General features: G+C 42.8%; 4 protein-coding genes across 4 annotated transcripts in view; 1 reads left to right on the top strand and 3 right to left on the bottom strand.

The window, feature by feature from the left end:
- Window positions 1–1,108: 1,108 nt before the first annotated feature.
- LOC131265865 (intraflagellar transport protein 80 homolog) lies at window positions 1,109–3,500 on the bottom strand. The gene is made up of 3 exons (XM_058268204.1): window positions 2,697–3,500; window positions 2,257–2,636; window positions 1,109–2,195 (listed from the first exon to the last, which is right to left on the bottom strand). Exons 1-3 carry the CDS (start codon window positions 3,498–3,500, stop codon window positions 1,109–1,111), a joined length of 2,271 nt encoding a protein of 756 aa, XP_058124187.1.
- Window positions 3,501–4,457: 957 nt separating this feature from the next.
- Window positions 4,458–5,672, bottom strand: LOC131263461 (nurim homolog). Its single transcript, XM_058265660.1, has 2 exons — window positions 5,119–5,672; window positions 4,458–5,046 (listed from the first exon to the last, which is right to left on the bottom strand). The coding sequence occupies exons 1-2, from the start codon at window positions 5,437–5,439 to the stop codon at window positions 4,603–4,605; spliced, it is 765 nt and encodes a 254-aa protein (XP_058121643.1). The 5' UTR covers window positions 5,440–5,672; the 3' UTR covers window positions 4,458–4,602.
- A 515-nt stretch (window positions 5,673–6,187) lies between these two features.
- LOC131262681 (cyclin-dependent kinase 6) lies at window positions 6,188–8,574 on the top strand. Its single transcript, XM_058264736.1, has 5 exons — window positions 6,188–6,527; window positions 6,592–6,760; window positions 6,846–6,978; window positions 7,329–7,657; window positions 7,726–8,574. Exons 1-5 carry the CDS (start codon window positions 6,479–6,481, stop codon window positions 7,949–7,951), a joined length of 906 nt encoding a protein of 301 aa, XP_058120719.1. The 5' UTR covers window positions 6,188–6,478; the 3' UTR covers window positions 7,952–8,574.
- A 4,404-nt stretch (window positions 8,575–12,978) lies between these two features.
- Window positions 12,979–25,476, bottom strand: part of LOC131265478 (BAI1-associated protein 3) — a 49,660-nt gene continuing 37,162 nt past the window's right edge. Inside the window, exons 5-11 of the mRNA XM_058267747.1 lie at window positions 17,376–17,664; window positions 17,091–17,292; window positions 16,716–17,023; window positions 15,274–15,802; window positions 13,848–15,194; window positions 13,150–13,393; window positions 12,979–13,070 (exon numbers count right to left, since the gene is read on the bottom strand). Coding sequence (XP_058123730.1) covers window positions 12,979–13,070; window positions 13,150–13,393; window positions 13,848–15,194; window positions 15,274–15,802; window positions 16,716–17,023; window positions 17,091–17,292; window positions 17,376–17,664 — 3,011 coding nt within the window. The remainder of the gene's footprint in view (window positions 13,071–13,149; window positions 13,394–13,847; window positions 15,195–15,273; window positions 15,803–16,715; window positions 17,024–17,090; window positions 17,293–17,375; window positions 17,665–25,476) is intronic.

The raw sequence follows: 25,476 nt of genomic DNA, 5'->3' as shown, positions 1-25,476 counted from the left end.
CACAATTTTGTGTAACGATAGATCGTTCAATATTGTCTAGTTTTTGAGAAAGTTTATTTTTCGAAAAGCTTCGGAAATCTCCGGAACAACGTACTCAATATTTCGAATAGCCATTTAGGCAAAAACTTGCCAATTTGCTAATAACTTTATAACTGCTGAACCGATTTGTACATGTGACCCCTTAAATGAAAGGTCTGCTCAAGACACACAATTTTAACGATAGTAAGATTTTCCAGGCTGCTTAGTTTTTGCGAAATGATTTTGTATGTGAAAATGGCCGAAACAGCCTATTTGCCTATAACTTTTGATTCTGTGGACCGATTTTTACGACAGACCCCTCAAACGAAAGGTCTTTTGCAGACCAACAACTTTGTCGAAGTATAGACTTATCCATCGTTTCCAGTTTTGGAGAAATTAATACTGCGACACATTGTAAACATGGCCCGGTCGACCGAAACTCTTCGAAAATATCAAAATGTCATTTTCATATAATCCCAGGAAAACCCAGTTCGAAATTAGCTCGATTTAGCCTTTGGATCAATTCAACCATTGATTGTACAATTGTTAAAGTAACAAATAATATGAAAGATCGGTAAATTAGGTAAGCACGCATGATATGACGGATTGGGATTCGGATTCAAAGATCCGAATCTCGGAATGGATTTGAATCGAAAGATTCGAATCTCTGTAGGGATTCAGTTTCCCCATCACTAGTACATGCTGAAGTGACAGCTGTCATCATTGAACACTCGGATTAATGTCAAAAATGCCGCGTTTGAAAACGAATAGGATTAGACCAAAATGGTCTAAAACCGTTTGCGCTTCAAAGTACAAAATTAATTTTACAAAGATTAAAAACGATGCTGAATAGCACAACACGAGAATGGAAATTACAACTAATGTTCTAAATAAAGGATTGTTTTCTAGTGGGATAACTTGTGGAAACGAAAGGCAGAAATTTTATTTTTTGAAATCATTTTTCTATAAACCAAATTTCAAAAGAATCAATCGATTGAAATGATTAAAATATGTAGATACAACATAGAATATTCGACTTTTATAAAGAAGCTTCATCGGTCTGACGAATCGTTCCTATTACAACACTCTGCTAGTCCATGTGCTCATTCACGGCAAGAAATTGGGGATCATTTTCCTCACGTTCCAGTGCGAGCAGATACTTTTTTCGCTCCTCCATCACCAACTCCACATCGACCCCGTGTTTCAGAGCAACCTCTAGAGCCTTATTCCAGCGGTGCATTCGCAGACAGAACCTAATTGCCTCCGGAATGCGTTTGTTATGCAGCAGAATAATTTCCGCCTCCTGTATGCGTCCATTCATGATCGAATTCTCGGCCATATGTTCCGGGCCCGCGGGAGGCAGAGATTTAATGTGGTTTAGGTAGTTTACTTTGTCGATTTGCAGTGACGCAGAGAACGCTTCTTCGCTGATGTCCAGCTGATTGCGCTTGGATGCCATCGCCGCCAACGTTGCCCACAGCAGTTGATTCTGCACCAAACGGCACAGTTTCAGCGCTCGCTCCCACTGGTTCTCCGAAAACAGTTTATGTAGCAGCACACAGTACGTTTTCACCGAGACGGTAAAGATCGCACCCGAACTGCGGAACGTCACGTTTGGTCCCTCGAAGTTCTCCAGCGTTAGGTTCTTGCCGAATTCACTCGTATCGTACGTAAACGTGGTCAGTGCGATCAGTGTTGGATCCGTGCATGCCTCTCCCGGACAGTACCAAACGCTGTAGCTGAGATCATGCAGTGCGACAAGGATATTTGTGTCGCTCGACCACATCACCGTCGTCACCTGTGTTCCGATCTTATGCGTCACGTATTCCGGGCTGCTGTGGACGCTGGTAATGTACAGATCCTGATTCACATCGATGTATACCAAGTACTGGTCGTCGGGGTTTCCGAACCGACACACGGCCACCTCGACAACGGGCGATTTGCTGTGAATGGTATACGGTTCCTCTTGGCGTGTGGCTCCGGGCAGCAAATCAAACACATGCACGATCGTCTGATCTGAATGATCGCGTACCGCCAGCGAATCCAGCCCAAGCGATATACAACGTCCGTTAAGATGGGGGATCTGTGTCTGCGAGCCGGGATACCGCGGGTTCAAATGTAGCCGTCCAGTGTACGTGTAGATCCATATAGAGTTGTTGTCAACTAGAATAAAATTTCTAAAACATTGAAAATAATCAGTACCAATCAACAACCTTCGAAACCAACTGTAGTCCATACTTCTTCCCAAGCATAATGATACGAATATCACTTCGCCCGTCAATGATGATTGGAGTGTTGATGTAATTCTCGTTGAAGATATGAATCTGGTGGACCGTCGCTACCACCAAATGTCCATACCCAAGCTCCCACTTGATGATGCGCTCCGAAAAATCCAACGTATCGGAGGTGCGTGCAACAATGTCCTGCAAGAGGATCGTCTTGCGGCCCGATGTGATCGCTTTCAGATTTCGATTTCTCAGCTCCCGCTCGATGATGTGTCCGAAGAGCAAGCTTCCGGTACTGGTAGAAGCCGCTATTTGCGTACTATCGCCGGACCATACTATGTTGAATAGCGACCCTATGACCTGTTGGTTGAATCGCACGATGCTGTGGCTCCACTGGAAGAAGTTAATTTAAATAATGACGAGTGACAAATTAAGAGATGCTTTAATACTTACTCCTGTATAGTGACAGAGCTTCACCATATTAAACCCACCGACGGCCAACAGTTCACCATCGGGACAAAAGTCAATCGATGTGATGGCATAATCATCCGCCACACTGGTGTAAATGTTTGTGCCTTGTGTATCCCAAATCTTGTATCGACAGTCCTCACCGCCCGTCCCAATCATGGCCGTATTGGTTGACCAGCACAGACAGAGGACCATTCCGTCGTGAGCTCTCCACTTGGTCAGCTTACTGTTGGCCGCAAGTGGTTTAATCGCCACGAACGGACCTTGACAGTACACGATAGCGGACGCACTTGGAGACCACCGAGCGCACCGTATTTGTCCTTCGTTCTGAACCACGGTAGACCGCAGCATGCCGGAACGTGACCATATCTTTATGATGCCATCTTCACCGGCCGTCAGCAAACCGGCACCGTCCGGACTCCAGCGGCATGAAACAATCGTGCCACTGTGCGCTGGGACGTTACGCTCGATTCGGGCACTTTTGTTCAGTATGATGAATCGCCCATCAGCGCTGGCCAGCAGCAAACATTCACCTCCTTTGCCGCCGCCGGATACACTCGCTCCACCCGCTCCTACAGTGGGGCCCTTTCCGAGTAGCCAGTGCAGATCGGTCGGCACGAATCCTTCGGGTAGCTTTGCCACTTGCACCATCTCACGATTGTTGGAGCTCCACTTGTACACCTGCTGATCGCCGCCACAGCTATAGATGTCCTCGTTGTTACTCCATCCAAGCGCAGCAATGCTGTCCGTTAGCTTGGAATCTTTAGAAATATAGGTCTTGAACTTCATTTCAAACCTTTTGCACGATTTGTGAATCTCCGTAAACTGCTTCCAAATGAATAAATTTGTTTGTTTTAATGCATAACTTTCCCGTTCCTATGACGACAGCAGTTGGTCAATGCAAAATAACGCCAAAATTCTCTTTCCACTGGTTTTTCACCATACGTGCCAGGAAACATTTCTGGGACCATTGTTCTTTCTGGGAAAAGTGTTTTGAAAGGATTTCTTAACTAAAGATGGTTGTTTTTATTTGTTAAACAATAAATTTAAATAGTTTCTCTAACTGTGAATTTTTGAACTCGCAAAGCGCCATCTGTGAATGTTTCGGCGATTCAAAATTGTTCTCATATCTATTGCACCGTTTACACGAAGCAGTTAACCGTCATGTCTACGGCCAAAACTAGTTACCTACTAGCAATTCGATGAATACTGTAACAAAGGTCAGCAGGTAAAAATCTATTTGAATCTCGATATATCCATACCCAGGGCAACTGGTTGTAGAAGAAAGGTATATAAGCAGGAAAATTCAGATGCGAAAATTACAATTGGATTTGGGTTTAAAAATGTAATGTCGATACGACTGCGTGAGCATACATTATCAAAAAGCTAAATTGCATAACTTACCTAGGCTAGGCGGCTGTTAACATGACGGTTTACAGAATAGAAATTCAACTCTCTTCCATTTCACCAAAAAGTAAAAATTTCATATTTCTTTCACATAAAGCCCAGAAAGGGGTATATGGGGTGCCCATGGCGCAGCGGTAGCGCGAGGAAACACCACACCATAGGTGTGGGATCGAATCTCGAGTCAGGCACCCTCCGGTATTACGAACGGCTGACCACCGATCTATAATATACCGTCTTTCGGTCACACAAACTCTCTTCGGAGAGAGGCCTTGTCCCACTAGGGGATGTCGTGCCACATAAAAAAAAAAAGCCCAGAAATCCAAAAGTTTAGTAAAACGCTTTGGTTAGTTTATTAGTTACCATTCTTTTCTGGGGGCAGTTGATTTAAAATAATTCAAAAATAAATTAGTCAGTCATTAGTCGGGCACGACGAAGTGAATGAGTACCGGAAGAGCACGAATGGTTTTTTTCCAAGGCATTTGCTTTAGTTGGTGACCCGTGCTAGTTCGGCACGCTTGCGCTCGAGCTGATGCTGCTGGTATTGCAGATCGACTTTGGTCGTATTCCATGCCAGATACATGTACAATGTCCACACCGACGCAAGTAGGCTCCGATCGATTGTCATACCATTGGTGAACCACAACACCACGGACAGGGCGACGAACGAAGGATGACGGTAGCGCTGATAGTAATCCTGCAGATCGCGTGACTTGTAGGACATCGGAGGCGCAAGATCGTTGATATCGTAGTACACATGCTTCAGGCCGATCAATTCCGGCAGGTCCACCATCAAACTGCCACCGTATACGACGATCCACGATAGGACATGCGCTCCGACCAGAACCCACCAGAGTGTTGGGTTTTCCTCTACGTCGAAAAACCACAGACAGTACTGTGTTGGTGATGATTTCCAATTCTTTAGCATTAGCTAGAATGAAAGGATGAACGCCAGAGTAAAGAAACGAAAATCAACCACAGCTTGTCGTCGTCGGGCACCTACCAGCAAACAATACGATGACGCGATGTTGTAAATGCTTCGTTCTGCCAGTTCCAAGCCGATTGCCTTCCAAAAACGCTTGACTACAGCAGCTCGCATCGCACTATGCTGCAGAACAAACAATACGACCCATATTGAGTTGAACAGCAGCGAAAACAAGGCCGCCCTCAACTCTGTGCGTTCAGTAGGCAATGTTTGGGAAGCTGCATCTTGTGTGCGGACGGGCGTGGCCAGGAAAATGCTCAATTTCCCCACGGAATAGAACACGGATATGAAGGATAGCAATGACAGCACGAAACACAATAACTGACGAAAAGATACCATGGTTTCTTCGACAAATATTCACTTGTTTTCTTGAATACTGCACACCTTCCAGTCGATCCAGTGGTCAATCTAGTTGTGATGTCCACAGATAGCACCATGTAACGCCGCGCCTTTTGTTGGTAAACAAAACATTACGTATGACGTTTATTTTACGCTTTTTACCCTAATTTGCTAATAACTTGTTATTCGCTTAACCGATTTAGACTTTTGACCCCTCAAACGAAAGGTCTATTGAAGACACGCAATTTTGTCTCAAGTATGTTACTACAATTTGACCATCTTTTCTAGTTTTCCTAGTAGTTCTCGCCTAGAGAACCGGTTCACGAACCCATTTGCATTGTGTGCACCAACACATCCACAGGATCTATGTATGGATACGAACCGGTAAAACTACCGATTCATTTCCAACGAAACCGAGGTTATTGCTACCAAGCTGTGCTTACCGTGAAGGAATAATACCGACTGCATGTTTAGAAAACGTTTGTGCCCGTGTAATACTCAGCAAAAATTACTAATTCATTACACCATCTTAGTAACAAATACAAATGTTTAGTTTTTCGATTCAAATAAGCCCGAACCAAGTACGTCAACTTACTGTGCAACCTGATTAACGGGTAGCCTTGATGGAGTTTTAGACAACCTACTTTAGGTATCCTTGTCCCGTTCTTGTTTCCTCGATTATTTTTGTTTGGATTTTTTTGGGATATTTTGTTTCGATTTTTTTTGTTCCGCTGCGCGCTTGATTGGAGTTTTTAATTTGCCAATTGCTTGGCGCAATCCAACGGTCATTTCACCGAGATCGAAATCCGATCGGCAAATTTACTACCCGGCTGTTAGTTGTACCGTGTGAAAAGGATACGTCGTAGAACAAAGGACACCGCATCTTGTGCAGCTGACAGCGTAGCACCACGACTCGGAAGAAGAAACTGGCGGGAAGAAGCAGGCGCGCCATCTTAAGGATAACGGTCATTCCCGAGGCAGTAAAGATTGCCACTGAGAAGCAGCGCGAACGACGCCGGCTGCCGCCGAGGACTTTCGAATGACACAGGCTACCAGCAACTACGAGGAGCTTGGAGTGATTGGGACCGGTAAGGATATGGTGGCCACTAGCGCAAGCAACTGACTGACGAGTGGTGCTATCTCTCATTTTAGGCGCCTATGGTACCGTCTACCGGGCTCGCGACCTAAAAAACCACGGCAATATCGTCGCTTTGAAGAAGGTCCGTGTCGCACTAACCGAGGATGGAGTGCCGATGTCAACATTGCGGGAAATTTTCATGCTCAAGCAGCTGGATACCTTTGGGCACCCGAACGTGGTCAAGTGCGTATCCTTCCATGTCAACAGGTGGTTTCCGATGGGAATCCGAGCTGTTGTTATCATGTTTTCTATTCTTCATACTTTGCAGACTGCTAGATGTCTGTCAAGGACAGCGGCTGGAGCGGGAAGGACAGTTGGTGCTGTTTTTGGTTTTCGAACATTTGGACCAGGACCTGGATGAGTATATCAAACGGAATGGAATGCCGCCATCTACCATTCAGGTAAGCACTGCCTTACGGCGAGGGTCCTGAAGTTAAGACTGGTGGAAGCCTAAAAAATGCATTGTGATGAATCCGAGCCTCTCCGAAGTCTTCATATCAAAGGAATCATCTATCGTTGCTTGGTAACAATAATTTTTGATGAGCGCGTTAGCTCTGTTATTTTTGTTGCACTCCGAACAATGGGATCGGTTCTTTGGCAAGCTGGTATCAATGTAGGAAATGAAGTTTATTTAGGACTTCAATGAAAGCAAAAACACGAACCACTTCTCCAGCGAGGAGTTTCCAAAAGTGCTAGTACATACCCCTTTGTTATGCATATTGATCGCTGCACGTTTGGCAATTCTTTACAGCGTCTTTCCTGTGAAATGCTTACCGGAATCGACTTCTTACACTCGCACCGGATCGTGCATCGAGACTTGAAACCCCAGAATCTCCTCATCTCGACAGACGGGCACCTGAAGCTGGCCGACTTCGGACTGGCAAAGACCTACGATTTCGAGATGAAACTAACGACCGTCGTGGTGACGCTGTGGTACCGCGCCCCGGAGGTGCTGCTCGGCGAAGCTTACAACAGTTCCGTCGATATCTGGAGTGCCGGCTGCATCATCGCTGAAATGTTCCAACGTCGGGTCCTATTTCCCGGCACGGCCGAGGGCAATCAGTTGGAGAAAATATTTGAGTATGGTTTCTTTTCCTCCGTTCAAGTATCCAGATTTTTCATTTGTTTGAAATGTGTTTTTTTTGCAGATTAACGGGACGCCCCACGGAAGCCCAGTGGCCGCGGGGTATTTCGATTGTACGTGAAAATTTCCGTTCGACGAAACCACGGGAGCCGCGCGACTTCTGCCCGAAGTTGTGTGATGAAGCGAACGATCTCCTCAAACTGATGCTCGCCTTCAACCGACATGATCGCCCGTCCGCAAGGCAGTGTCTTAATCACGCCTACTTCACGCAGGAACCGATGCCAACGTAAGCAACGCTTTTTCTACCATATTATCTCACTTAACACTGACACACACAAACCGGGTCTAAAATGTTGAAACGAAAAAAAAGATGTTAAGGGAAGGACACAGTTACTCGGGAAACAATAGGAACTACTTCACTGAACTTAACAGTAGTGCGAGATTTCCGGGAGAGGCATAGATCACAGGTAAAGAACTCAACCAATGGTATCTAAGACTAGGTGTCGCCGACTGCCAACTAAATTTTACCGGTTCTTATGATGCATTTTGGTATTCCGATAAACTGCCACAGCCAACTGTTTTCTCGATATTGTTAGTTCGTTAGGCTAAAGAGATTTCGCAGGTCAACTGTTCCGATTGACACAAGCACATGCGCCCCTAGTGGCATTTGTAATTACAAAGCTCGGTTCCTGTGTACATGTGTGGATTTCAATAGTATACTATGGATTAATTGATATAAAAGTGAACTGTAATATGAAGAATTGGGTATTGAATATTGAAGAACAATAATCTCCGCCTGTATTACTTTTCGATGACTCCGAATCGCCCAAGGATGCGTCCTAGATACAAGTTAGATACAAGTAAACTGTAATGTATATTGAAGATCTACAATGTCCCAGGGGATATTGCATTAATGAACAAACAAATTTTCTTTCCTTATTGACCACACAGTATCGGTGTATCGGTGATAGTTGAACAGATATCTTCTGGTTGTTTTATTCATATTTAGAGATATTCGAAAATACTGAATTCACAGTCCGCTGGTACACATGATTTCTCCATTCTACACGCTCTGCACGTGAATCTCTGCTGTCCTTGTGCCTCGTCAATGTGATCCATTTACGGACTCTATATATATATATTTTAAAGATGGATACATCTCTGTCCAGACTCATATCGAATGTTCTCATCGGGTGCACTTGTTTTCCGTATTCTTTTCGTCCGCTCGTGTAAAGCAAATGGGATTTAAAATACGATAATTAGTCTTATGGTTTGAATTTGTTTTTTTTGCAATACCCCCTCCTTCTCTTTGGCGTAGTTCCGTTTCGCGGTTAATTTCTTTCTCATCCGCCGTCCCTACCTCCTCGGCTGCTGTTTGTCAACATAATGGAAATAATTCAACTCTATGAACACGCGCGTGTACCATTAGAAGGATACTTTTTTTTAACCTCAATTCCCGTTCATTTCCCCCTTCCACTCAAATATAGTTTATTGTAGTTGTACAACATTCAGTAAATTCTTTGATTTTCCAACAATAAGAAAAAAATCCTGTATCCAGCGGAAAATTCGTAGCTAAACTGAAACACAACGGCACCCGTAGTGTACTGTTATCACGGGAGTATATTATGGTAAACGTGTACAGAAAATATATTTATATATATCAATATGTATATATACTTTTCATTTGTTTGTTAGAGCATTTCCCCTTTAGCGTTAAACGAAGGAACGTACTTACGTTGGGGGTGGCTTTAGTAGTTGTAGTTTCGCAGTATAATATTTTTTTTTGTAAAATGATACACCCAGCGGTGGCCACCGTACCGTTTGGATCAAGGTAACCCCTCTCCTTCGACGGCAGAGTTAAAAATATGCTAAATTATTTCGCCACACATTTGTGCTTTTCCAACTCTCTACCACGCTTTTCTCCGGTCGCCTTCGTTTCTATAACACTATGTCCAATTATGCTACCGATTGTTTCCATTGTGCTTGTGTGTATTGATTTTGATTTCTTCTGATCTCACGTGTCCCTACTTACATCGTGAACAGTAAATAGGTCTTATCCGCTTTTCTGAAACTTCGTATGAAAAAAATCCTCCAGAAGATCACCGTCTCCCAGTCGTACGCGGCCATCCGATAGCTGGGGGTGTAATGTTGTTTTACGTTTTAAAATGCTTGAAATGGAATAGTACATGTGATGGGATGGGTCACTATCTGTGGCCGATGATGGCCTTGATTTACTAAATTGTAATTACAATGGATTATGTGGGTCCAGAAGGGGTGCTGCGCTACACGCGGTGCTGAAATATGTCGATGTTGATAGTGTGTTGATCATTGCTGTACACAATGAGCTAAAATTTCAGTTTGCTTCTACTTTAGTGTATATTTATATGCATTCTACTACGTTACGCTGAAGTGAGTTTGAGTTGTTTAGTTTCTTTCCTTTGAATGTTTGTACAAAATGTTCGCCACGAAAAGGATCCGTCAATCCGTACAGTTTAGCTCTCTTTTCAATAGTTTCGTAGCGCTGGCTCGACGCGTATTCGATGATAGTATTTTTTTGGTAGTATATTTTTGTTTTGCTAGAAAAGGCTGCTAGGGGTGTCACGACTCCTAAACGGTATGTTGTATATAAGGTTTGCATCTAAAGGTTTTGATATCATATCAGTAAGGGTTTCTTTTTGTTTTGGTTTAGTTCAGCTTCACAACTAGCTTTGCCCGTTTTTACTGTTTTTCACCCTTCCCTGCCCCGTGTTGAGGTGGGCATCTCGTTAGTGAAACGATATTTCTATCTTATGCTTCAATTTGTAGTGTTTTTTTTTATTGTGACCGGTCCCACTGAGTGTGCATGCCGTCAGAGATCAGAGACTAGGTGTAAAAAGTTCGTAGAAAAAAATCCCCCAGCTTCCCAAAGATTGCAGAACAGCAGCGTGTTAATCACTCTTGCGCCGTTTAAGTAGATTAGTAGTGATAAGTGTACTAGCTCACAAGTACTTCCGAATGCTAAACGTTAGGTACATTGAGAAAACGACACATTGAATCAGTTCGCTTTGGTTTTTCTTTTGGTTGAGTTAAGGGATGCGTTGCGTGGTGGCGTTGATCGAGTTTACGCTAATGGTAGACTTTTAGAAATGCTTTTCCCCCATATAGTGTGTTAAAGCTTTGCCGTTGTAGGAAATGTGCAGGGTTGTTCCACTTCTATAATTACTACTACTATTACGGTTTCTACCACAAGTATGCTACTACAAGTATTCTACTACATGCTGTTGGCTAATGAGTTGAGATCTGTTCAAGGGTTGCTGCAATTTAGCATGTGGTTTAGTATCCCTTTCACAACTTATGCTGTTGTTTCTCCACATCGAAGCCTACTGGATTCGGGATACCATTATTGGTTTAGCACATCTAAGCTCGACATTCACTCTTATGCTATTGTTAATGGTATGGTTTTGTAGTACTGCTGTTTTGTTATTTGTTGGTGATAGTTTCTCTCTGGTGAAGCAGTTTTAGGATGTTGTTGTATATCTGTAATACATACTCAATTTGCTTCCTTAACTCAATGGTACTCGGTCGGTTACAAAGGCAACCGAATCTTGATTACACAAATCTAAAGACCAACTGGTCGGTTGGTTTACTTTCGGTAGAAAGAAATGATTTCATTCTCTATTGCAACCTGTTGATATTCCCCAAATAATGGTTGTATCAATTATCTAACTACTACGTACATAGACACAGTCAGAAATCACACCACTCTACTCGTTTAGTACGGTACGATAAGGTTGTGCTATTACCTTTACCTTTTTATTACCAATTCCTTTAATTTCCATTGTATCGAGGAGTTTTGCCAAGCAGCTCTTCCCTTGTGCGGGGAGAGGAAATTGGGAGAGGTGAAAGGACACTAGAAAAGGTGTGTAGTGTAGTCGAGGAATACTGGGGGGACCGGAGTAGTGGGAGAGGGTAGTGTATAGGGTACGTACGAGCCTGTGCCTCAGAAACAATCGCCCGTTTTGTGACGAGACGATGTCCTTGCTGGTTGGCTTTCTAGATTCATTATTCATTCATAAGAAAATATCTGCAGTTTGTGAAAATTTACAGCTTAAAAGTTAATTTCTTGTTTTGTTTTGTTTTTCGTCTCGTTGGTCAACACTCGATCCCCAATCACACAGTATTTTCAGGCATTCATTCCGACACATCCCCCATCATTTGCTTTCTACAAAGATCCCTTTGGCGTAGTGTAAACCTTCAGCGCCCCTAACACTAAATAGTCAAGTAATTAGTGAAGACAAGCTAGTTCGTTTGATACTGTATATAGCTCATTACAAATGTTTACGTGTATAGTTTTGGTTTGGTATTATACATCTGTTAATGGCAATTTACGTTGTGTTAGGAATCGTTTAATCCGCCCCGACTGATCCGTACGGTTGTAGGTATAAGCTTTTCCTCGCATGAGTTTGTCGCTGGTATAGTTGAATGTGTTAGCCATGAATTGTATGGTTTTCATCACCATTTGAATATTTGCAGTATAATAACGGACCCACATGCGTATGTTGTCCCAATACAACACATTTTAAAATTAGTTTCCCTAGTAGTGTCATTCATCAGTTATAGTGTACGTTGTATTATAGGACAAGGGGTAACGATTACCACTAAAATACATCAATCCTTCGAAAAAGCTGCCTTTCCTTGACAATGTTGTTGCGTGTTATCATCATTTGCTTTATGATCCACACTGTCCCTGCCTAGTGGATGACTGTGTTACCCCCTCGGGGAAGGTTATGCAAGTGGGTTTTTGGTTTGTACATTAGAACTACGTGTAGCAATCTACGCTTCATTTGCGCGTTGTGGTTTTAGAAGGCAATGATTGGCTATTAAAAAAAACAAAACACTAACATACACATTCACAATGAAAAACACGACAATCTTGAACAATCTACTAAAATGCTTAAATTCGCAACGGGGTTTGCCTATTTGGTGCAATCTAACATGTATGCGTAGTTCTCCTGTGTGAAGTTATGGGTCAATCTATCATACAATTTTCTCTTTTCGGAAGAATTTCCCTGTCTCCTTTTCTGTGCGATACACAATTTGACATCGCTTGGGTTAGCTATGGCTTATAACCTTCGGTAGCCGGGAATGCTATTGTGTATGCGTAGCTGTAGCGTGGTGATATCATAAAAGGACACGACTCGTGAACGTGATGTTGATTGTTGATGCATTCGTTTGAACCAGCTCTCATCCAGAATGTGTTGGACTTTTAACTTAGTTTGTGCCTAAAAAAGTGTGCTTTGCATTGATGCTGCCGATTCAGTGCTCATCGTATTGTCTCTTAGCCTACTACACGCGCTTTCTGCTTGCGCAAAAAGTCCATGGAATTTTTATCGTTTACCCGTCCCTCGAGGATTTGCAGTATAGGATGGTCTGTAGTTAAAGAAACATTGAATGAATGAATTTTTGAACTGCTTTTTTAAAAAGAATTTTCCTTATCCAGGATACTCACTCTTGTCCTTCATCTCTAGCAGCGGCAGATCGATCTGTGCCAGCACGTTGAAATTGTCGATGTTAAAGTTCGTTCCCACCCCAGGGATGTTGTTTAGCGCCAGGAATGCCTCGCCCGCGAAGTCATTCGCAGTCAGTACGTCGTGGTCCATTACGGTGAACACTATCATTGCAGCCTCCACCTGGCACTGTTCTTGTGTGACGGAAAACTCAAAGCACTCGTCGAACACCGGGTTGAGCGTTTTCTAAAACGAGGGAAATAACGTAATCTGCAATTAGTCAAAGTGCCTCTTGGGCTCATTTTTTCAACATCATATGATTCGCTGTATATTAAATCGTTGAATGAACCGAATGAAACCATAACAACCAGGATTCGATAAAATTTTAATTTTAGAACATAAACGGTCAATTCAAAGTTATCGCTGTGAAAACATCGTGCAAATGGTTGTGCTAAAAGATATTTTGTGATCGAGTTTGGCAACCACTATTTAGTACAAATTTAGTACACGCAATAATGCCTAGAGGTGGGCCAACTTTTACTGAACCCTTTGTTGCTAGGTTATATTGCAATAGGAACGGATCGTATATGGGTTCGCCAACTAGTTCAAACGAACGAGACCTTTGTTGAGAGATGTTGTCATATTCGTGAAGGAAACCCGAAATCAAATGATAATTGACTAAATTAACAGCTTTTCTCACCTTATGCACATTTGTTTGTTGCTCGGAGCAATGCGAGAAGACTCGGCGCGGCAAAAGTTCGATGATGACGAAAGGATCACTGAATCCATTCGGATCGAGCGGGATCACATCCTTGGCGTGCAAAATTTCCACACACAGCGAATCGTGGTTAAAGTACGCCTTCACCGACAGCGACCCCAGCGAGGTCGGTCCGATCGTGTTGAGCTGCTCTTGCAACCGCTGCATGTAGAACAGATCGATCAAATGATCCGTGTCGGTTTTGTGGTACTGCAGACGCTGCTCCACGCGCCAGAAGGTATCGCTGTGCAGAATTTCCGGCGGCAAACCGAGTCCCTCGGCATTGAAGAACTCCCCGAGCAGCTGGAGCGCGCCGTACATGCGATCGTGGAAGTTGGTTGGCTTTTCGCCCTCCCCACCGGCATCCATTTGTTTGGCGAACTCCGTCAGCACGCTGTTCCAGATCAGGGTCATGGCGCGGTAAAAGTTCTGCGACAGCAGTGTCACGTTCAGAGTCGCCAAATGGGAGTCCAGGTATTCCAGCAGTGGCATGACGGCCTGATTTGCCGGCAGCGAATCCGGTGACCACGCCAGGTGGAATACGGACTTTTGCAGTGGCCCTTGCATGGAAGCGGTCAGCTTTGTCAGCACCCGATCTGCCTTTCCTTCCAGCTGGCCGATGGTGTTATCGAGCAGCGTTTCGGCGTTCTCCGGTAGCTGGTGTGTTTCGGGATGAAATTCGGCGAGCGCCCGCCGGACGTACTCGAGATTATTGACAATCACACACAGCTCATCGGTAGTACGGGCTTGCTGCTGTTGGTTCTGCTGTTTGTCGTAGAATCCCGTACCGCTTTCGGCGAGTCCCTGGTGGATAAGGTCCGAGTACACGTTGGCCGTGGTACAGACCAGATCGATGATAAGCGTTTCGTAGTGCGCCCCGGAAGCATGGTCCGGCCAGGATAGATTTTTCCAAAACTCCCGTATCTGATAGAAGCACGACGCCGTATCGATCGACGAGGTGCTATGGCGGACGATCCGCTCGCCCTCGCACAACTGATCCACGCTTACCGCCGCCTTGATCCGCTGGATGGCTTTGGTTTTACTGACCGAAATCCATCGCTGGACGGCCGGCTCGAACCATTCGTGGAAGTTCTGCAAGCCGAGCGGCTTCTCCGGCGGTTGCGGTGTGACCGATAGGTGCGATTTCATGTTGTGGAACTCCTGCAGGGCAAAGTAGATCTCGAACGGGGCCGTATCGGGTTCACGGTCGTGGTCCAGAATGGTCCAGTGGTTCACTATCGTGCCGGGTAGCTGACCGCACTCGATCCGGTTGGTTACTTCCTCACTGAGCTGCATTGGCGAAAGATTAATTAGGTTAGGCTTCATTGCCGTTCGATCACTCTCTTGTTCATCTTGGCATTTGACTTACCAACGAATCGAATTGCTTGTACACTATACTAAAGTACTGGATGCCGTTGGTCGAATCGAACAGCGTGTGGTAGTAGGTGATCCCCAGCTGCAGGTCCGCAATCAAGATCGTCGTGTAATGCACCAGCGGATTGGGGGATCGTTGCGATTCCCGCAGTTGCGCTTGGGACCAGGTGATCGAACCCTTTCGGAGCGCGCCTACAATCTCCCCCCGGACGCCTTTGCTGAAGGGACTCACCTGCCGGAAGGCTCGCATCGAACCGAGCAGCCCGAGACACCGGAGCATATACTCGAGCCGGACCAGCGAGGGCGGATGTAGGGCGGGGAAAATCTCCCGATGTCGGCGCATCTGACACAGCGAGCGCTCGACGAAACCGTTCAGCGAATCGGCCAACCATTGCTCGAGCTCGCGCGTCAACGGTTCGTTGTTGTAATTGTTGATCCACAGTTTGTCCACCTCGATCAGCTGCCGGTGGATGAACTTGGTGTCCAGTGGCTTTTTGCGGTTGATTCGTATGATCGCCACCAGTCTGTGTGCAGACGGAAGAGGACATTAGAGACGCTCGGGAAGGTGCACAGGAACCAGAGGTGGATCAATCTATTCCGGAGCCAAAGTCTAGACTAACTTGCCTACAGACTTATTTGTTTTATAAGAGCCTGTTATTCTTTATACATGTTTGCAACATTTTCTATATTCACCATAACTCCTTTACATATCTGATAACTATTGTTATTTCGGGATCTCAGGTATCTATTGTAAACATCAGGAAATAACTAGGCTATAATTTGTAGCCTAATTGATTTGTTAAACAATTTTCAATTATATAGATCTCAATTCAGATTTAATTACCAATTGTTGCTATAAATTTATAATTCTATTTTTATGTTATTGGAAATAACATATGTCGTAATATGTTCAAATTCAGCATATTCACTTGAAAAATCTAAATACGTTGAAAATTTCCCTGTTTATCCAAAACATGTTATGGACACATGGAAAATTTCCCTGTTTATCCAAAACATGTTATGGACTGCAAAACCTAATCTGCAACGGCCTAACAATGTTATACTGGAAACTACTCTTTATTAATCCTCTCAAATTTATTTAATTCATCTTTTAAGAGTCTTAAATCTATTGGGATCTTAATGGAAGATCTTTCATAAAAAGAGTGATTTTTTGAGTTTTCATGGTTCATTTGAAATCGATATCTAATCGAAGCCTAAAAATACACACTTTTACCTGTTGCTATGAGCCGTTGGAAAAGAACAGACCGATTACAAGACAAACGAAAACACTTTCTGTCAAAGCTTAAGGCGAAAAAAAACATCGGTAAAGCATTATCAGGGTTTGTCGATGTACGAACATGAATGACAAAGAAAAACCTGCCAATAAGTCCGCTCATAGATAGATCCACCTCCGACAGGAACGCCCAATGGTCTTACTTTGCTAAGGAAATCTGTAAATCCGATAGGTCACTTTGCACAGCCATCTGGTGCAGGATGGTTAGCGACGGTCCGGCCAGCTCGCCGTTCCACTTCCAAGCCGGATCGTACACGTTCAGCTCGTGCATCATGAAGATTGTCTGTAGTCGTTCAAATTTTTTCACCTCGAGCGTGTTGTCCTCCTCGGACGTGCCCCGATCCTCGCGCGTCGACAGCCACATCTTCAGGCGTATGCGACCCTGCACCGAGCTGCGCGCGCTGCGTGCCTCCAGCTTGAACCAACCCTCCAGGCCAGTTGAAGGAATATCCTGCAGGGTTAAAACGTATCAAGCCTGCTCACAATGCGCAACAATCGGCGGGTTTGCAAAGACTTACACAGACTGGAATATTGATACAACCCAGGAAATCGTCCTGCGAGCCTTGGCGTGCCGATTGGCAAACCTGTTTGAAAAATCTACCTAAACCCCTAACGCCCCTCACTTCGTTCAGTCGCGAGACAGCGTCTAGCACACTGCTCTCGTCGTCGTGGTCCCAAATGTCCAGATGGAGCTGATCCGAGTGTATGTCATCGATATCGCTGCAGATAAAACAAAGGGAAAGCAGGTAAGCCATCTCAGCCATTTACGTCGGCATTCTCTTCACGGCACGCCATAAACTTACAATTTAAACTTTTCGTTCCACTTTGGACACAGTGTGTGCGGTTTGACCGAGGTGGCCCGGATGAACTTGGCCGGCACGGGTCCAACGGAGTCACGCTGCTGGCGGCCATCCTTGCGCTTGAAGCTCAACCGGAAGCTGTGGTGTTTGCGCAGTTTGCCGTGCTCCGGTGAGTCGAGACTGTCCATACCCGTGTCGGAAAGGGTGCGTGGCGTCATCGGTGGCTGCGGTGAGGGTGGTGGTGGGGTGCCGGAGGGTTGAATTCCAAGCATGCAGTAGGGATCACTGAATCCTGTGGGAAAACAAGGTTGAAGACTAATTTTACAAAGGGTGTATGGTTTCTAATAATAATTTTTTTAAAGTTTTCCAACCACGAAACCTCACAGACGTTGTATTAAACCCTTCACACACCGCCTTGCACATGCCTCCCTATTTTGAGCCAACCACCCCGTATGTTGCGTATCCCGCAAATGCGGCAACCATTTGTCACAGCTCTTTAGTGATTTTACTCCTTCTTTTCACACGCTTTTCCTAAACCGCGATCTTTCTCCCCCCGGGCGAACAAAAGTTTCTCTGCACGTGCTCCAAGTCATTTTCGGTTAAGACAAATGTGTTTCGTTTGCCGACTGCGTGACGTTTCAATTACGAAGATGACGATCGGGTGGCACTTTTCCGTCGTCCCTGGAGCTCGAGGTAGGAAAAACCGACATCGCAGATGAGAAAATGCAAATGTTGTTTTCCCCGCATAAACATTTGGAGCCAGGGAATTCCCCTCCCGCTGAGAGGTGGGAACTCAGTTTGAGGCGTCCTACGTCCGGGCGCGTTGGTGACGAGTAAGACTGCAGAACGCCAAACGTAGGCGATTGGCGTTTTGGTAAATCATTAAAATTTATAACCATAAGCCCCTTCGTAAGCCTTCGCCGCTCTGCCGGGTGAAGGTACGCGCGGAGCACAGGGAAGTGGCCAAGCCGTCGCGCACCCGACGACGGTTTCATGTGGAGGCTGCTCATGGTAATGCCGAAAGAGATGCGTCCTCCACCGGAGGGTTTCATTGATGAAAGCTTATGGTAATCCTATGCACCATTCCTGCCTAAAACTGCTCGATCAGGGATACACCACTCTTCCACACGAAGTGGCACAATCAAATTTGGATAATTTTCCACGATTGTATAATTTCTTTGCCCCATCGGAGACCACATTACAATTTAGAAGAGATTGCTTCTTTATCAAAATATATGTGATGGCTGGTAGTAAACGTGAAATAAGACGTTCGCTTATGATACCCAACTCATTTGCCCATTATCATTGATTTGGAAAATATGGTTTGATATAACCCTTTTTGAAGAGTACTTAGCTATTGTTTGCTTTAGAAATAGTATATAGTATTTAAAACATTGTAGCTCACTCTCGACGAGTAAACACAAATTAATGTTTTTAAATAAATTTACTAAATGGTTGAAACTGTTATCGTCTGGTAATTTTAAATGGTCTTGGATGCACTGTATTCCACCAGTTTTCTTCCAGAAGCAACATCATAGTTGTTTCACGTTGCCTTGAGAGTTTGAGTTTTCAAATTGTAGTTTGAGGTTCGGAAAGCGTTTGGCTGTTAGCGTTAAGTTATTACTATCGAAAGTTACTTTCGTTTCAAAAAGGAATCAATACTATGCTGCTAAAAGAGTATGCGTATAGTTTAAGAATCCTTAAAAATGCCGCAAAAATGGTGTGGATTCTTATTCTCCTTGCGGGTATTTTTGTTTTTCATCCGATCATTTTCACAATCATCTTTCATAGCTTTTTTGGAAATAGTGCGATTTAGGCTTTAGCTTTTATAACAATCTAATGCACACGCTCAATGAAACAATTAAATAAAGTAAATATTCAAAAGTAGCATAACTAGACTGCCAAATAACCAAACTTATAACTAGAATAATTTGAAAGCCAAACCTTCAAAATCATGATAATGTATAGTCTTTATGTTTCAGATTAAATTAGAATATTGAGAAGCAGGAAGTAATTTTGTTTATTTATTGTTTAATAATTATTGATTATTTGTCTGGCATAGGCAGCCCTATCAACTTAAGGGGTATTGACATTTTATAATTTTAAATTAATATAACGGGACAGAAGTTAGCACATGAAACAACGTAGTGGTGCATTAAGTTGAATTTTGATATAAAATCGCCCCAAAGGAAACACTATTATTTATCATGCAAATATTAATATAATCTCATACGCGCTCATGGTTGTAACATGCCACTGCAGGGGTTGGCAGAACGGATCATGTGGAAGTTATGAAAATATCCTGCCATTTCGGTGCTGACAGATTCGAGCTCCGAATATCCAAACGATGCGCCTTGCGTGCACACGAGCGTCGTATCGGGTACCAATTATCGGCTACTGGTCCCACGGTATTCGGGCGTACCATATCCTTACCGCACGAATAACAATAGAGCATAAACATAGCCCCCGTACCGGTTATTAATTATCTCGGGATACAAGATGCCTAACGCAAGGCCGGAACGATATCGGTATTATCCCCTCGATACTGTGCTGTATTGCTATATTTGAAGCGCTTTGCATAGGGCCTTCAATTCTAGCCAGGCATCCCCAAAAGGCCATCCTGTGCGAGTACATCACTCCACGGAAATGGTACGCGCCTTGGTACTAGTATTAGCTGTACGGGAAGTGCCACGTAGCACGGGTTGAGAAAGGTGTGTCGGCCGAGCACCGTGTCTGTTGGAGCGTAGATAGCAGTTAATAAAAGCCGATACTTGATGCTTCGATGGAATACTTTTCAATGGCACGCGATGCAAATGGGTGTGGGGTGAGATGAAGAAGGTAGTGTATCACTCGGCACCGGTGGAGCAGCGTAGCATAGTTAATAAACCTATCTAGTCGACCGTGCAGACAACGGCTCTGGTCCCTCTGCTACCCGCCACCGGAGGACAGCTTTCCACCGCAGTAGTAACAGCTAAACACGGTAGCCATCGCGGAAACTGTGGGCTTCGGTTGTGAAGTACCATTGGCCTGATTGTGTTGTAAACGTCTATCCACAGACAATCGTCGTTTACTTCTGATACACTCGTTAGGCCGAAGCTGGTCCTCGGTGATGCGGTTCCTTTTTCGCGGCTGTGGATAACCCAGCCCGGAAGCGGTTTGATGGAGTTGACAAAGGAACAGTACACGTAACGCTACGTAGCAACAACCCGAGGGACTTGAAGCAGTAAGCTGATAACGTGTCGACAAGCGGGGAAGCAAAATGGTGCATGAAATTTTTATTAGACTTTCCATTTTGCTACTATTCGTTACATTTCTTTCCTATCAGTTTCCATCAGAGAAGTATGGTTATTTTTGTCAAGTTTTTTAAATGTTTGGCCTTATCAGAAGTAAGTTTGGTTTTTGTACTCTTGCTTAACGAAATATTTTATGAAGTAATGAATATAATAAAATAAATTATGAACAAAATAATTACAGATAAAAAAAAACTATATATTATATGTAAAGGTGTTTTTTCATCGATTTTCCTGGTTTATTTCAGTCTATTATTTTCGGGCCGTTTCGAGTGAAACTGTTACTCTATTTTTCAACTGCCATAAATCCGATTACAATTATTAAAAGAGATTTTACGTGACTTGTGATTTCGTAACTTTTTTTTGCATCGGTTTAAATAAATGTTTAAAGAACGATTGTGTTAATCGTGTCGTGATTGTGATAATCGAACCGCGATGTTAACTACCATGGCTATCATTTTGATAGCTGTTCTAAAAAAAATTCTACCCTATGCATAAATTAAAATACCACATAAAAGCTACAGTTATCACATAAACAAATTCTTTGGGAAGCATAGCCTTTGCTTGGTTTTCGAAAACCGTTGGATTAATCAATTTAATAAACAATTTTTATCAAAAATGGTTCAGCTAAAAAAGTGTGCTAAAACCGCTTGGAAGTCAATGTGTGAAGAAAGAGTAGCATGTTTTATGAACAAAAGTAATATTATCTTAACCCCTTCACAGTCTCAGTGTTTTTTGAGATTTTTTGTGATTTAGATCAGTACTGCGTTAAATTTGGTTCAATTTCATCGATTAGTATCGCATATATGAGTTAAAATGTACAAACATGTAATTACATGTTTTTGAAGCAGGTGTACTTAGAATCAATGTCACATAACGAAAATAGAAACAAAGCAGGCGACAAGTAAGTTAAATATTTTAAAACATGTAAGCCAACGGTTAAATCTCCTTGGAAAATGAATCTCCTCGGAAAATCTTTAGTCTAGTAAACAAAAACCTTATTATCGGGCATATTATTAGATAGCATTGAAACGGACACGGTTTACATGAACAGTTGTTCCAACAAATGTAGAAAGGTTTACACTACACCTCGACATATTTGACCATATCGAACGAGGAGGCAATATTGATGATTTCCGCCCGATAAAGAAAGATATCAGAAACGGTTGCGATAAGGCATATCGCTTGCCGGATGTTTCGATCAGCCCTAGCCTGCACACTTCCGTATACGCTCCCGTATTATCGTCGCATAAAGGTTTGCCAACCGGCCTGGCCGGAAACCGGAAGTTGTAAAGGTGGACCTGATCGTGCTGATAATTCGTTGTTTGGCGGCGTAGTTCGAGCGTAGGCAGCAATATATGTTGTAATATTTTCAAATTTGATACACAACATTAATGTGAAAAAGATTAAAAGATTCCTTTTCATCCGTAAAATCGAGCTTGGGTGGTTAAACGTGTGTAATCCATCAAAAAGAGAGAATCCTGCCCAACGCACTGGAGTGATTTCTGTGACCCTTTGTTGTAGCACTCCGTTTTTTGTACCCACCCGTTTCCAGTTCCATTCTTTCATAAAACGATTTTTTACAACTGGCTTACTTTTCCTACCGCGCTCAAAACCCCACGGGCGCAGCATAAAGAAGGGTGAAGGTTTTTATGTTTACGGTGCCTCTGTCAGGTATTATTATTATTATTTTAGTTTTTTTAATACTTCTGCCTGTTTTTTTTTCTTCCACCACCCTGCCTGGAGGGTTTGCGTGCGCTTTTATGAGGACCGTGCCATTTGTTGATGGAAATAGTTGACGTTTACGCGAATGACAAACGATTGCAGGAAGCAGTTTCACTGTTTGTCGCGTTTACGCGTGTTTTTCCTTCACTGTGGGTTCCTTTCTGGGGTAAATAGTGCAATCAGATAACGTTCATTCAATAATGCCCACGTATTTATTTTATTTCACTTTCGTGTATTCTTGATGGTATTTTGTAATGGCTGCCGTAATGGCAGGAAATGATAAATCCGTGAAAAATGGAGCCATGAAAATAACATTCGGCAGCTTAGTAGTGTGATGGACATTTCGTGGAAGATGATGTAATAAAATTCCTGACGCCAAACGTCGACCAATACTTCAAAAGTGAGAAATAAAACGAACGTTGCCAGACAGCGGTACTTAAAGGCGTAGCGGGAAAACGAGTCAAATAAAATGGTTAAATGAATGAGTTTCGAATTTGAAGGTTTCGGTGGGATTAATACCGCCCCCGTTTGGCCAATGATACCCCCTTTTCCTGACGGGAGTTTCACAACTCCTTTCCATAGTCGCACACCGGGTGGAAAAAGCTATCGGTTGTATATGGTTCACCATGCCATGGGCGGTGCGAGGAGCTCTGATTTTTGCATTTTTATTGTTTGCTTTATTCCCGCAGCAAAAAGAAAAATGTTCCCCTAATCCATGCAAATGGATTGAAGTAAGCGGTTTATACTGGTATGATGCCAATACACATGTCGTTTTCCATTTTTCAGCTTCGCTTTCCGCCTCCAATCACTGTCCGCTTCCCGGCCATTTCCGGAATCGCTCAATTTTTCATCATCATGTTTTGCCTGTCAACAGACAACCACATTACTGCTAATTTGTCAACGTTTTTCGGTTTCATAGAGTCGTCTGTGTTTGCGAGAAATGCGAAATGGGCACAAAAATAAATAAATAAACGTTTTCGTTTCGTTTGGAGATTATTCAAGGATGACATTTATCGCAATGAAGATCAAAAGTATTTACGGGATTGGAATGGAATGTTTTGTTATCGAATTCAACGACGTCAATTTAACAAAAAAACAATTACAAGAAAAGCAGTACATTATATATTGTTTTAAATGAAGGCTGAAGGGAAAAAAAACAAATGCTATTAATATACTTAAAAGCTTAAACCAGGAATGACAATATATTCAGATGGTTCTTAACGCTGTTAATAATTCATAGGAGATATTTTTAAAATAATAAACTCTTTTTATTAGGATGTTTTTTAACTTAATTTAAAGAAATTCTAGATTGGTAACTCCTACCAAATTCTTTGATGTTGAATATGCAAATATGCAAAACTAACGTTCAAAATTACTATACATTTATGACTAATTTAAATAGAATACAAAAAGATCCGATTTACTTTTTTTATTGACAATTTGTCGTTTAAATAACATGTTTTTATTTGACTAATCTAACTTATTAAAACAATTATAGCAAATATAAAATTGGATTTGAAGATTATGTTATTTACATTTGATTTGATCACTTTTATGCCAAAATGTGGTTAATATAAACTACTAAATAACATGAGAATATCAACTCATTTCTCATATTGTGCACAAACTTATTATGATGTTCATGAAACAAAAGGGATTGTTCATGAAACAAAAACGAAAAAATGCTTTGGGTTCGAGAATGTTGCAAAGTCGTAGATGTGTTTGGTTTTGCGGTATATTGAAAGTTGTAGCCGCTTTTCGTTTGAATAGTTCCAAGGTGCAGTTGCATTCTTTTATATTTTGTAACTGTAACTGTAGTGTTCAAGAGATCTTTTGTAATATTTTCTTCGCTTTGACGAAAGGTTCCGTAAAAAGGAGAACTCGTAACGATGACGGTTTCACTCATAATAATCGTTCGTAAAGGCGTAATAGATAAGAAGCCCCGGGTTGAAGAAAGAAATGGGAAAGATGTTCAAGATAAAACACCCGACCGGGACGAACAGTCAAGTTGAGTGAAAAAAAAAAACGTCATCCTCTTAGACACTTCAAAGGTGTCTCCCCACCAACGGTGTCAGGTGTGTGCGCCGAACCCGAAATGAAACGGACGAAGGCTCTTGATCATCAATCAGCCTTAATGGGCTGGACCGACGTCTTCGGCGGTCACCTTCATCGCCCTCTGCCCGTACTGGTCCGCGAACGGTTCACTGACCGGTTATTCTTTGTCAAGCAAGGAAAATTATGGTGATTTATCAGCTTCACAAAATGTGACGCGCCTCAACAACATTTCAAATCTGGGATTATAAGACCTATGTAAAGGCTTAGGTTACCATTAGAACGATGAAAAATGGTTGCATGTAGTCATAGCATTACGAGCAAAGATGCTAGAACACAGTGGTTCAATTATAGGAATTTTATACAGGTATAAAAATTATCCACCATCTGTTTAAATTAATTTTCTCCAGTGTTGTTTGTACTGGCAAGTGATTTTAAACTATGATGTGAAACATCGCAATCGACATTTCTTCGAAGCCATTAACTAAAAACCTTGGATAAAACTAAATCAATTAATTTATAACACAGTAGATTGAAGGACTGGGTTTCTTAAATATTTTAATTGTCGAGTTCACTATCTTAAGAGATTGAGTAGCAAGTTGGTAAATTGCCAAGCTTGAGGGTTCTTGCCGAATTCTTTTTGTGCCAAGCCGTTGGATTGTGCACAAAGAATCCACTGTAATGTGGGGTCTTGTTTAGTTTAGCGTTTCAAAAAATCTCACATATCATTTTATGTTATATAAAATTAGGAACTATTTCAAACTGTCCAAAAGTACCAGCGATCAATTGTATTACTGTCATCTGCATGCCTAACTCATGCAATATTGAAATGGTTTTTAAAAATGTTTGGAACCATAATTCGTGTATATACTATATAGGTCTGTTAGTCTGTAAGCATCTTCTCATCATATTCTAACTTAGTTTATAGGCTTTTACAAGAAACATTTGAGATCCATATCGCTCGACTAAACCTCCACGGGGCATTAACAAACCGCGAGTCCCAGCAGAGGTTCCATTTGCGGACATCAATTTTACGA

The sequence above is a fragment of the Anopheles coustani genome, chromosome 2 (genome assembly GCF_943734705.1).
Source record: "Anopheles coustani chromosome 2, idAnoCousDA_361_x.2, whole genome shotgun sequence".
NCBI lineage: Eukaryota > Metazoa > Arthropoda > Insecta > Diptera > Culicidae > Anopheles > Anopheles coustani.
The sequence above is the reverse complement of the archived record's forward strand: the minus strand, read 5'-3'. Positions and strand labels throughout refer to the sequence as shown.

Coding starts and splice junctions, on each gene's coding strand:
- LOC131265865 (XM_058268204.1), bottom strand. CDS start 3,500: ATGAAGTTCAAGACCTATATTTCTAAAGATTCCAAGCTAACGGACAGC. Junction 2,637..2,696: donor AGCTCTGTCACTATACAGGA/GTAAGTATTAAA, acceptor AACTTCTTCCAG/TGGAGCCACAGCATCGTGCG. Junction 2,196..2,256: donor ATCATTATGCTTGGGAAGAA/GTATGGACTACA, acceptor TCAATGTTTTAG/AAATTTTATTCTAGTTGACA.
- LOC131263461 (XM_058265660.1), bottom strand. CDS start 5,439: ATGGTATCTTTTCGTCAGTTATTGTGTTTCGTGCTGTCATTGCTATCC. Junction 5,047..5,118: donor CGTCATCGTATTGTTTGCTG/GTAGGTGCCCGA, acceptor CTTTCATTCTAG/CTAATGCTAAAGAATTGGAA.
- LOC131262681 (XM_058264736.1), top strand. CDS start 6,479: ATGACACAGGCTACCAGCAACTACGAGGAGCTTGGAGTGATTGGGACC. Junction 6,761..6,845: donor GGGCACCCGAACGTGGTCAA/GTGCGTATCCTT, acceptor CATACTTTGCAG/ACTGCTAGATGTCTGTCAAG. Junction 6,979..7,328: donor TGCCGCCATCTACCATTCAG/GTAAGCACTGCC, acceptor AATTCTTTACAG/CGTCTTTCCTGTGAAATGCT.